General features: G+C 39.2%; 1 protein-coding gene and 1 pseudogene across 1 annotated transcript; one reads left to right on the forward strand and one right to left on the reverse strand.

Moving 5' to 3' along the window:
* Nucleotides 1-3,563: 3,563 nt before the first annotated feature.
* Nucleotides 3,564-12,400, reverse strand: PRPF38B (pre-mRNA processing factor 38B). The gene is made up of 6 exons (XM_011368091.2): nt 11,828-12,400; nt 8,951-9,019; nt 8,526-8,677; nt 8,387-8,447; nt 5,909-6,132; nt 3,564-5,589 (listed from the first exon to the last, which is right to left on the reverse strand). The coding sequence occupies exons 1-6, from the start codon at nt 12,107-12,109 to the stop codon at nt 4,731-4,733; spliced, it is 1,647 nt and encodes a 548-aa protein (XP_011366393.1). The 5' UTR covers nt 12,110-12,400; the 3' UTR covers nt 3,564-4,730.
* LOC111745480 lies at nt 7,435-7,550 on the forward strand (annotated as a pseudogene).
* Nucleotides 12,401-12,746: the final 346 nt, after the last annotated feature.

The raw sequence follows: 12,746 nt of genomic DNA on the forward strand, positions 1-12,746 counted from the left end.
AAAAGACCGGACACTATGAGATTTATGGTGGCCGTCATTCATATTTCACCCTCTACCATATCCTAACTCGTACTTGATCCTTCCACCATACTCCTACATCCCCTTTCTGCCCTCAGGCTGACCATTTCTACCAAGGAAATATAATTTTATCTAGAATGTCTTTTTTCCCAGGTTGGGGTCGGGGAGAGATGAAGGAGGGAGGAAGAGAGGAAGGGAGGGAGAGGAAAATGGAGTGGGAAGGAGACAGAGAGGTAGATTGCAAGGACAACCACAGATCAGAGTGAAAAAAACAAAAAAACAAAACAAAAAAACTAGAAAGCAGCTTCGGGGGATTTATCATACTATCTCTTTCACATGGGCACCCTCATATGACAACTATACAAGTTTTGTCCATTCTTCTAAGGTCTGGACAATTCTTAGTTGTCAAAATTCTAGGAGCCAGTCTGGTTCACTTACTTAAAACTCTCAACAAACTTACTTGGGTTGAGCCCTTTTTATCAGACTACATCAGGGGTTATCAACCAGTCTAATTAAGTGGCACCCTTATGATTGGTATTTTAATCCACTGTATTAGCCAGGGTCCAATCAGGAGACAGGAAACATACAGCAATTTGAACAGGAGGAATTTGATATAAAGAATTACTAACAAGTATTCACTCAAGTAGCACATGTACTAAAAAACTGAAACGATACAGACAAGATTAGTATGGTATGGCTCCTGCATAAAGATGACCTGCAAATTCATAAAGCATTCGTTTCTGGAGTTTATAAGGATGGTTGGTATTAATAGATTTCACATTACAGAGCTTTGGGTCAAGGAAGAATGAGTCAATAAATGGAGAAATAAGACATGGTCATCCATATGGAACAAAAACTAAAAAGAATGACCAGCAATGGGATTAATCACTAAGGGTAAAGGGAACTCTTAGGAATATAGGAATATAGGAGTAGGAGCAGCCTCTACCTCTGGGGCTGAGGCAGAGGACTCAAGGAAAAAATGTGGAAGAGCTTCCCTTGCAGGACTGAGATTCAGACTGTCGGAGAGGGCGTGGCTGTGACCCACTGTTTGCTGGGGTACTGAAGCCTGGGGCTGGAGGGGATGTCAACAAAACTCGTTAGAACTAAGCCACCCACTGCAGTGCCAGTGAGACTTACTGGGAAGGTGCCGACTGAAGCACTATCAAGACTTGCGGGGGGACCAGTGGACTTGTCGGGAAATCCCCTCCATGAAGTGTCACAGGGTGGCCCGCATACCAATGGCCTTATATACTGCAGAAGAAAACAGAACCAAGAGAACCATCTTTCTTCTGTAGCATCCCTCAAGCATCCTCTGCTGACAAGTTTAGCATTGTGCCACCAGACAAGAGTAATATTAAGGGCTCAGTTCCAGTATCACACAGCAGGGCAATGAAGCGTGCACTTGGGAGCTGGTGTTTAACTTGAACAAGTATAACTCATTTTTGTGAAAGGCCGAAAAGATAACTCCCAACCTGAATACATTTTGCCTGTGCATTACCTTATGGATCATGATTATGTAATAGAAATTCTTTGTCTATCGATGCTAAGAAACAATTTTAAGTCAGCTATGATGGTAATATTTTTCGGTTGATTGTATACATACTGTTTCCTTCAGTAACAAATGTTGATAGTCAGTGATCCTAAACTGAAACAATGCCACTTCAAAAGTATTGGTTAAGTGCTAGGAAATCTCATAAGATGCCATGATGGAAGAATTTCAGAGACAGGTTTCCTTCCCCGTAAAATCAGCTCTACTGAAGGTCCTAAAATTGGGTTAGTCATTCAAGGCTGAATTCAGCATTTACAAGACGACAGAATCAGATTAGGACCAGAACCACCAATTTAAAGCTCAACAGTTGGGTCATTTAGTGTTTAACTGAAGTTGCACATTGGAATCAGTTGAAAAAAACTGCCAGTGTCTGGGCCTCGTCTCTGTGTTCAAATCAAAAACTAATCATATTCATAAAAAACTCTTTGGGGGAAGAGGAATTAAGTGAATACCATTAAACTTTTTTCTCCATTTCATCTTTTAAGTAAAAAGACAAAACACAAACCCAGTTAACTATTGCCTTTGAGCTACTCTCAGGAACTTAAATTTGCTATTCATTCCCAACTACTGTACACCTAATCACATCTTTTTAAAAATCAGTTAAACGGCACAAAAGTTCTTCTGAATTTATGTGCAAATCTGAGTTTATTTTCCTTAGACATTTTTAACTTTCATTTGATTCCTAAAAAGGGGCCTCTAACTCAAAGGTTAAGAACCACTGCCTTAGAGGAACTAAGGAACTAAGAAATTGAACACTAAATGGAAATTGTATATTGAAATCTCAAGATTGAGAATATACTAGCCCATGTATAGCATTTAATTGCAAAGTGAACATTAGAAACAAATGAAGGTACTCATACATGGAAAGGTGAAATCATTTCATTAAGTTGAGACCAAAAACTAGATGGAGGCTGCTAGTTATATTAAGCTCTATTAGAAAGCTTTCAAGTTTTCTCATGTTTTAAGAAAGAATCCTGGAATGTTTTTCACAGCCACTTGTTTCCCCAGTCTTTTAGAAATCCACTCCCCAAATTAAATCATTCACATATTTGGCATTAACTAGTATTACATGTGGTCAAAATGTTCCTCAAAAGCAAACTTTTAAAATTCACAAATCAAATGCAGCTTGTGATACTTTTCCCTCCTTTTGAAATAAATTCTTTCCACATTTAACGTAAAACAACACATCGCTGAATTAACATTTCAGATAAAAACTATATTCAAAGGAGTAACATCATTAATTTAGGAATGCTAAAAATATTTTCAAAGTTAAGATATACTGGTTTTCATTACTCAAGAATATAGTTTTCTAATCTCCACATCTAGCGCTAATTCACTTGATCTCAATTTAAGATGACTGAATCTTCTACTCTTAAAAAAAAAAAAATAGCATCTTCACAGAGGAATTCCTTCATTTAATGAGATTTTTCTGGAATTAGGTAAGTACAAATGTTAAGCCCACACAGGAAGGTTCTTTAAATATCCTAGTTTGTTCCACTTGACACTTTTGCAAGGTGGCGTCTGAGTGCCCAGTCACTTAGCCAATATGAACAGCAAGATTAAACAAATGGAAGTATGGCACGGGTTGTCAGGAATGCTTTTAGTCCTCTTGATGAAACAAATCACTCCTAGCCTCTATTTCTCTAAGAATGACTCAACATATAAAAGTTCCTTCAAGGTCCAAATTTTAAATGATTCTAATACGTAATCCAAGTGCAAAGTACCTCAATAAGTAACTTTGATGCGAAACTGAGTAATCACTCAGTCCAGAGAGTCTAGGGACACACCACACCCACCAACAAAGGGAACTGCCAGTATCTCTAGTAAGGATAACTGACTATCAACGTATGTCCAGTCTGGTCTACGCACTTAAAATTCACCTATCTTCTGGCCACTGAGATATCCCTCTACACAAACTGTGACTCTACCGGCATTTTACTTCAGACAATAAAAATACTTAAAAAAAAAAAAAAAACACATGGGGGAAAAGCCAACACCCAGGGTAAGGATTTAATCCAGTATTTATTCCACACTCATGATCGTTCTCTGTAATCAGAATACAGTCATAAGAACAATCTACCAAATAATTTGCCAATAATCTTAAATAATGCAGCATAGCATTACTTTTAATACGTCTTCTAGATTAAGTTTAAAAACTCAAACAGCAATCTTCATTATCAATAAAAAAGTTTTGAATTTTAAAAAAAGGACACTATATGAAGCTGTTTCATAATTTAAGTTATTTTTCATTTATAAAAACACTTTGGAAGCTTGAGGCTTGCATCTATTTCTCTACTCTGCCCCCCGCCCCCCGATTTCATGTTAGTATAGGGTTCTCCAAGAATACTAGGCTTTAGACATTAATTTTTCCTTTAATATAGTACTTTAAAATCTGAGAAATTCAAGAAAAAAAGATTACATGTCATGTAATTTTTCAAATAAAAAAAGAAAACTAAGTGAATAAATTTTAGGCATACTAACAGTGTCCCTTTGAGGTAGAATGCTAAAAGGACTTTTGATCAAATCACAGCCTAATTTAAACCTCTGCACCAGAAATTAACTTCTCATAAATTCTTTCTAAAGTTAACTGTGGAGAATATTAAGTGTAACATATTAACAAGAGCCTTCCAATATACAGTGGACAAGAATGTTAATCCTACAACTGCTGCCTTCATGTACATTGAAAGCACATAATTCTATCACAGACATCCAAGATCCATTCTCAAAGTCTTTAGCATTCTATTACGAAAAGCACAGCCATGCTAAATTCAATACACAAACCATAATCCCACACCTACAAAACAAAAATAGAATTAGTGGCAGTTTATTGCCTTATACAAATTTAACCAACATGGCAACCATGCCAAAGGAATTAAAACATTTTCAGGACATATGTACAGACTGTACATCTCGAAAACAATTAAACAAAAAATGCAAGAACAATCTGTGCATCATGTATCAAACTCAACAATTGGGTGAAAACATCAATGCAATAAATGGGATTACAAAGGCACTTCCCTACACAAAAGAGGAAATGAAAATGCAGCCTACAGGGAGCTTGAAGAGTGCATAACTACTGCAACAATCTCAACTCGGGAACGGGGGAAGCAGATTTAATCAAACATTTATAGGATTCAATGTGATCCACTTTCACAAAAATATTTCACACAGTCTCGTCTTTGTCCTTATGCTGTTTTTCTTGGCTCTCCGGTTCTATACTTTGGCTCCTTCGACGATCGTGTTTATCAGACTGGTCCTTACTATCACTGTGATCTCGTTTGTGGGAACGTTCTTTGCTTCTGCTACGCTTTCTAGATTTTTCTTTGCTGGGGCTATGTTCCCGTTTTCTTGATTTTTCAACACTGTCAGTTCTTCCTTGACTGCCACTTCTACTTCTTTTATTTGATTTTTCTTTACTTTCACTTTTATGTTTACTTGATTTCTCTTTACTCCTGCTTCTACTTCGTTTCCCTGCATTTCTGCTTCTACTCCTACTTCTGTGTTTCCTTTCTCTGCTTCTACTTCTGCTGTGCTTTTTCTCTTTCTTGGACTCTTTTTTGTCATCCCTATGCCGTCTATCATCTTTGTCTTCTTTATGCTTCTTTTCTTCTACCTCACCCCTACTTCTCCGTTCCTTGGACCGTTCTCTTGATCGTTCTCTCTCCTTTTCTCGGTCAGCACCTCTTTCCTTATCGTAGTCGCGATCTCGTCTTCTACCTCTCTCATTTTCTTTCTCTCTTTCCCGATCCCTGTCTCTTCTGTCTCCTTTCCTATCACGACTTCGACTACGACTTCTATGCCTTTCCCTACTCCTGCTATGCCTGCGCTCTAATCCCCGATCGGTACTCCGGGACCTTCGCCTTTCTTTCTCTCTTTCTTTGGCTTCACGCTCTAGTCGCTGGCGTTCTTTCTCTCTTTCTAATTCTCGGTCAAAACTAGAACACCCATGGCCCTCCCGATGATGGCTTCTACTTCTCGATCTTCTTGGGGACCTCCGTGGACTCAGTGATCTCCTTGGAGACCTAATATTTAAGAACGAGGAAGAGAAGAAAATCTGAATTAATAACACGCACTGTGAAAAAACCTTAATTTCCATATTATTTATTTAGAGTCCCAGCTTATATAAACATGTCAAGAAAAAAGTAAAAAATTTGTTCGTTCTCATTTACAGATGCATAATTTTGCTAAAAATGCCCTGAAAGGCATAAAATGACCTTTTGGGGAAAAAGGTGACAATAAAGTTAGCACTATAAAAAGAACTTCCTAAGGACTTGCAACTGATTTCAAGGACCTTGTCTAAAGCAGACTTTTTTAAAAAGTGTAATTCAGGAGTTACATCACCTCGAACGTCTGCGCTCAACATGTCTGTCTATTTCCTCAGCACCTTCCTTCCCATCTTTCTTAATTTTTCTAGGCCGAGTTTTAATCTGTTGATCGATATTCTTCTGAACTGGAACTGGAATTCTTGGAAACAAAGTAGAAAACCACTCCAGTTTTGTGAGAAAAGACCGCAGCATTTCTCCGATGGTCATCACACAGCCTCCACCAGCCTTCACATCTAGGTCCTACAGAAACACAAAAGATAACCTAGCCGTCAAAAAAATTATTTCAACATATACGTGAATACTATTTTTAAAAATTACCATTTTTGGAATCTCAAATATAAAAAAAATTCTAACAGAACAATTTCAATTTGTGTACCCTTCTAATCTGGTAATGAATGATACAGGGAAATACTTGGGCTTAAGTGTGTGCATGCAGGTGAGAACAAATCCTGCAGCTTCATGGGCATAAAGAGAACTGATCTCACTCAGCAATAATATGAAACAGCCCCTTACATTACTAAACTATGTGGAACAATCAACTTAATTTTACATTCCACATACCTACTAAGTATATACTTATTCTGTGGAAATGTCTGCACACATTATTCCTAGTACTGTAACCTAGCTACATAAGAACTACTTCAGACAATTCTTGTCTAAAGACTGTCTTTTAACAGCTCTAATATAAAATGAAGCCCTAATAAAACTGGAAGCAATAGCAAACCAACTGCCATGAAGCAGTGAGGTTTCTAATTTAGAAGTTATGTAGAAAATAAATAAATGAACAAATAATTGGAAACGCATAATCCATGATGACCATTGTCTCTGAAAAGGGTCATTACCGCATGAAGGCCTTCTTGCTATGCCCTCTCACAGCTCAGGACATGTTAGTCAGCTATTGTCAGTCCCAAACCTATAGTGCAAGCACACAAGGAAAGTGAGATTTGTTATCTAAACAGGAAAACAAGAGCTAAAGGTAAAACTGCTTGCACTCACACACATTTAAGTGTTCAGATATACAGTATTTCCAAATATAATCGCTGCAGATATCTAAGGAAGAAAACAATAAGTTAGCTTAAATAGAGATCCTCAGGTTTGTAAATACAATGAAAAACAGATTAAATAGAAGCATTCAGAAATAAACCTATATAATATCAATTATGAAGAGGAACATGCTTTTTAAATATAGAAGGGAGAAGTGCTTCATCCTAAAAAAATCTCATCAAAAAAAAAAGCTTTCAAAACTGTCATTTATCATCTAACACTTTCTGCTTCCTTTGAGATATTAATCAGCTCACTAAAGAGGCCCAAAAAATGCAGAGAAAAATTTTCCATGTCTATATGAGAATTTTTTTTAGGTGTGCACATAATAGTAACACACTAGAAAGAATTCCATTAAAACTATCCTTTAACTCAATAAAGTCACTATATAAACTTTAAAAACAAGACTACTGAGGACGTGGTTCCACGGTGTAGCGGTTAGCACATCTGCTTTACACGCAGAAGTACTGGGTTCACGCCCCAGTGGAGCCACGGCCCATGGTCTACGGCCATGCCACCCTGAACAAGCCCGATATCTGATCTCGGAAGCTAAGCAGGGTTGGGCCTGGTTAGTACTTGGATAAGAGACTACCTACGAAGACCAGGTGCTGTAGGCATAATAATAAATAATAAAATTCAAAAAAAAAAGAAGACTACTGAAACACAACTCTCAAAGTTTACTTTATGAACTCGAAAATATAAAGGGCAGATATAGGAACAATACAGCTCACAATAGTCCCTTCTGAGACCCTGGGCTTCACTATGAAGCATATTAACACATGTATGATTTAAATCTGAAACAGTAATTTTTCCCAAAGTAACTTTTCTGAATATATGTAAGAAATTCAACCGTTTAAGCTTGAATGAGAAACTAGATTTGTAATTACAACAAAACCTAAACTTAAAGAAAAGGTTTGCTTCTAGCTTCATGAACTGAAAGCTAGAACGTAAGTAATTGGTCACCTTGAATAAGTCATTTAAATTCTCAGTCTATTTAAGTCCCACCCAGCTCTTAAATTCTGCACTTCTACGCAAGTGGGAGTACTAATATTTGCAAAAAGAGAGTAAGGAACTAAAATGTTCCAGGAAAAAAGGTGTAATTAGTATTCTATGTACATGTCTTATCACTTCACTCTTGAGCATGGCCCACCTTAAAAAGTCACTATTAACTGTATAAGATCAATACCATACACGTAGTACAATTAAGAGAAAATTCTTAATAGTTATCAAAATACATTTAAGAAATTTAAAAATGCAATAAAACTTAAGAAATTTAACCAAAAATATGTAAAATCCACCAAGTCTTAGGAAAATGACATTAATTCCAAAAGTATGAGTGAAATAATTTAACTATACAGAAAATTCTGGAAGACATTAAACCTCCAATAAATGAAAGACATTAAAAACATAAGAGTAATCAAAAGAAAAGTAATTATTACCCTTGTTGACATACCTCTTCATCATCAAGGAAGGATTCAAACCAGTCCCATAGATCTGTAGGGGGCTGTGTATACCTAGAATTAGAAAAGCCTGATTAGGCTTATGTGAGTTAAATGAGATATTTCTTGGAAATGTAGAAAATGCATGCTTACCGTATATACATAAATCCAAGGGCTCTAATATATGGAGAGTCTGTGTGTGTTATAAGACCCATAACTTGCTTACGAGTTAACTTCAGAGTAAATAATTTGTATAACAGGCAAAAAGCTGTCGAAACTATTCCTCCTGTTCCAACACCTCGAACCTTTAGCGGAAAGAGTTAAGAAAAAGCAGTGAAAAAATTAAGAGATATTTAACACCAACTGATTAATCCTGTTAACCCAGACCTGAGAATGAAGCATAAAAAAAATTATACTTTTCTAACCCCATTCATAGGACATTTGAATTGAGATTAAAAAACAAACTTCTAAGATCTGCCAACTGTCATTTGAGTATAACTGCTAGACTTCTAGTTTTCTAAATATAAACTTGGTTATCAGACACAGAAAAACTGAAAAATGCACGTACTTCTACTTACCCCTCCGCACATCCCTGTTTGGCCTGCCGTTTTCCTGCTTCCTTTCTCCCATGGTTCAACATGTGTGACCTGAAAATAGAAAAGAGGAACACAACAAACATGCATACTTCAAATTTTTTCAAAGTGTGATTAAAATAAACCCAACTCCATAAAAGAGCAGCTCTTCCAAAAGTTTTGGAAGCTGGGTATTTTGACATGATGTATGTAATTTTGCTCACACGCATTAAGTACGTAAACCATCTTTGAAAAACTGCTCAGGTATTTAAAGAGCACCAATGAAGCTATCAGGCTTTAACATAACCTAAGCAGCTTTCAGGGCAGAAACTCCACCCGCTTTGTAGAGAGCCGACACGTGTGGAGCCAGGAAATCTCCAGCCCCACATACTTGTGAAGATACTGGATACAACAACTTTGTGTCTTATTAAGAGTTACTTTAAAAAATAAAAATTCTTATTTAAAAATTGACTTAAAGCTCCAACTTAAAAAAGTATTAATGAAGATTAAATATTTCAAAAAAACTTTTAGGACAGCCTTAGTGAGTTCAATTTTATGGTGATTAAAATTCTACATAATAAAGAAAAACGACTTCGAGGAAGTATGCTAAAACACTAACAGGAGTTACTTGTGATGCAAAATTACGGCATTTTATTCATGCATTTTTTTTTTTTTTACCAAAATCGGGCATTATATTCATTCCTGATTAAAGATGCAATTACAAAGGCCACGCCTACAGAGATCATTCTTGTCAGTGTGTAATTTATTTTCAGCCTAATTATGTGAACCAATTCAATTTTTTGCCAGAGAATATAAATTGTGGCAATAATAGATGTGACTACTCATGGCACTAGGTATACCCAAAGATACAGTATCATCTTTGCTAAGGTGCACACCCTATAAAAGCCACATACTTGACCTAAAAATAGGGAAGAAAGAATATTAGCTCTACGAAAAGATGTAACTCAAGAAGGTCTTTTGGAAAGATAAGAGCCATTGTTTCTTAACTTAAAACAAAAATAAAATCTTGTTTTCACTATATATTTCTAAAAGTACATTTCCATCCCTACCCACCCTCCTAGTTAAATTTTGAAGTCTTTTTCAGTGGCTACAGACAGAAAACCATGCATTTAAATGTAAGCACTACACTATTTTGCTCAGCAGACTCCTGCTCTGCTTTACTGTTTAATTGCCTTCCCCCAGCTTGCTGCATAAAAGATGTTTCAATTCCTTAAAGGCCAGCCAAAGGGGTGGATGCAATTACAAAATCCACTTACAGGATTTTGTAATTGGAAGCCTACATATTTCAATGACCATCTGATCTGAATGGCTTGGTAACAAAACCTGGGTCTTTAGTTTTATAACTAAATTAAAATAATTTCTAGCAGTTTTAAGTCATTTCAAAACAGTACTTCAAATTTGAAAACAAGCTTTTCTTTTCCTATGTTATTAAACAGAGCCTGCCACAAAAAGAGCAGGACCCCCAACTGTTTGAGGTCTACTGCATAAATCAAGCTAAGGGTTAATTAAATATTCACCATACTGCATCCATGCTGAAAAAAGGCTTACCTTTCAAAAACTAAAAACACTAATTCATAGTACAATTACAATACTCTTTAGGAGGACATCAAAATTTCAGTGTACTTTACACACCCAGTTGAACTGTATTCTCAAAGTGATTTTCTATCAAAAGTGACTAATATAGCAAAAAAAAGAAAATCCTTCAATAACCTACTTAATTGGGGAAATGGTGGACAAAACAAAACCTAAAAGCAAATAAAGAAAATTAACACCTCTACAGATACGTTCAGATCACAGAAAATGTGTTGTCTATCAAGTGTTTTAAAAGTTAATATAGACAAAACAGATTGTGTTATATTAGATTCTCCAGCTAAAATATTTAAAGATCGTTAAGGCTATTATAAATATTGTCTTAAAACATAACCTTAGGAGGCCTGGAAGTTATTTTTTTTAAAACTACATAATTTGCAGAGAAGTGGAGAAAGCCTATCTAGTTGGTGAAGACCAAAACCAATGGCCAAAAAATCTAATTAGCTGTTCATTTAACCCAGGGAAATGCATTTATGGCAATTGAGCATGATTAATAGTGCATACCTCTACCTGCGACCCTGGGCTGCTCCGAGCCTCGCTGCAAGACTGAGTCAATCCTGCTAACGAAACAAGAACTGAGACAAGAGTGCAGTGAGGAGGCGCCAGGTGAGCTCCCCAGCACAGCCAAGCCAGCACCGACCCTGCCGCAGAAGCCCAGGGCCCAGATAATTCTAAATAAGCCCAATGCACATTTAACTAAGACCACTTACTCCTGACTTCCTGCTGGGAAAATTTCCAGGCCTTCTGTACACCTCTTGCACTAGCACCTCTCCACCCTCAGCCCCTCCACCCCACCCGACACACGCACTGACCATTTTCCTATCTGGATAGTGAATACCAACAACACGAGGCCAACACTGAAGTCAATACACGCCCTGGCCCGGGGTGAGCGGGAGAAGCACCAACAAGTTGGCGCGGAGTAGATCCAACATCAAAAAGAATAATTTTAAAGCTGTGAACTGGAGAGGCTCCAGTTAGTCTTCCTTTCCTCCTCTTACCCCACCCTTTGGTCCAACTCCCCCCAAGGGAGCAGGAGGTTGGGGGAGAAGAGAGATCAACTGCGGCGGGCTCCCCTGGCCCTAAAAATCTGAAAAGGAAATGAGGGCGGCCACAGTTTGACCCCTCCCTGGCAGACTACAGGCAACTGCTCCCTACCCCCACCCAACCTTCCCCCCCACCCCAAATCCTCAGACCTCGGGGGCCGCCCCCGCCCGTTTCCGCCACACTCCTTCCTCCGAACTTACCCCCAGCCCAGGCCTAGACGCTTCGTACCTTAAAGTAAATCTCGTCCACCACCTCATGGTAGGTCTTGAGCTCGTAGAGCTGCACTTTGAAGTACGGCGACGACAGGATATTGGTCAAGATCATGGGGTTGAGGTTCATAGTCTTTTCGTTGCCCCACAATGGCAGCACGTTGCCCTGCTTGCCCGAGACCGCCGGCTTGGTGGCGCCGCCGCCGCCGCACTGCTGCTGCTGCTGCTGCTGGGCCGCGGCTGCGGCCGCCTGGTGTTGCGGCTGCGAGTTGCCTGTCAGCGCGGGGCTGTTGTTAGCCATGTTGCGGCGGAAGGAAGGAGGGAGGGAGAAGGGAGGGGGAGGGGGGGCCAAGCTCGATCTCGCTCTTCGGGACAACGGTCCGGGACCCTACTCCATGGAACGCCGTCGGGAGAGGGGGCTGCCTCGCTGTGCCCCAGCCAGGTGAGGGAGGGCAACGAGGGCGCCGACGAATGGACTCCGGGGCGAGCGCGGACGCCGAGACGCGGGCCGCGAGAACTCCCGGCAGAAGGCGAGCCGGCGGCCAGGGAGCGCGATCTCTTCCGCCAACTGCCCCTGGGAACAAGATGGCGGGCCCGGCGGATGTGATGCCACACGCCCCAGAGTTCCAAGCTTAGCTGGCAGCCAATCAGAGACGCCCAGATAGGCTAGAGATTCCTCTTCCTAGTTCCGCCGCGCGTTCTGTGCACGCTGTGGTCGCTGCCATGGCCTCTGATTCCACTGGGAATTTAGGGGGTCGGGGAAAGGGATTGTAGGTCCAATTCGTATGTGTTATTATTTGGACTGGGGCCCCGGTATCTCTAGAAAGCCGGCTCGGGGAAAGCTCGCATGGCTGTGCGCTTACAAATTCGTGGTTCTGACTCCTGCAGAGTGTCTCAATCTCCTGAGTTCACAGTTAAGATTTTCTGGAAGAGTTGAC

The sequence above is a fragment of the Pteropus vampyrus genome, unplaced genomic scaffold (assembly GCF_000151845.1).
Source record: "Pteropus vampyrus isolate Shadow unplaced genomic scaffold, Pvam_2.0 Scaffold6, whole genome shotgun sequence".
Taxonomy (NCBI): Eukaryota; Metazoa; Chordata; class Mammalia; order Chiroptera; family Pteropodidae; genus Pteropus; species Pteropus vampyrus.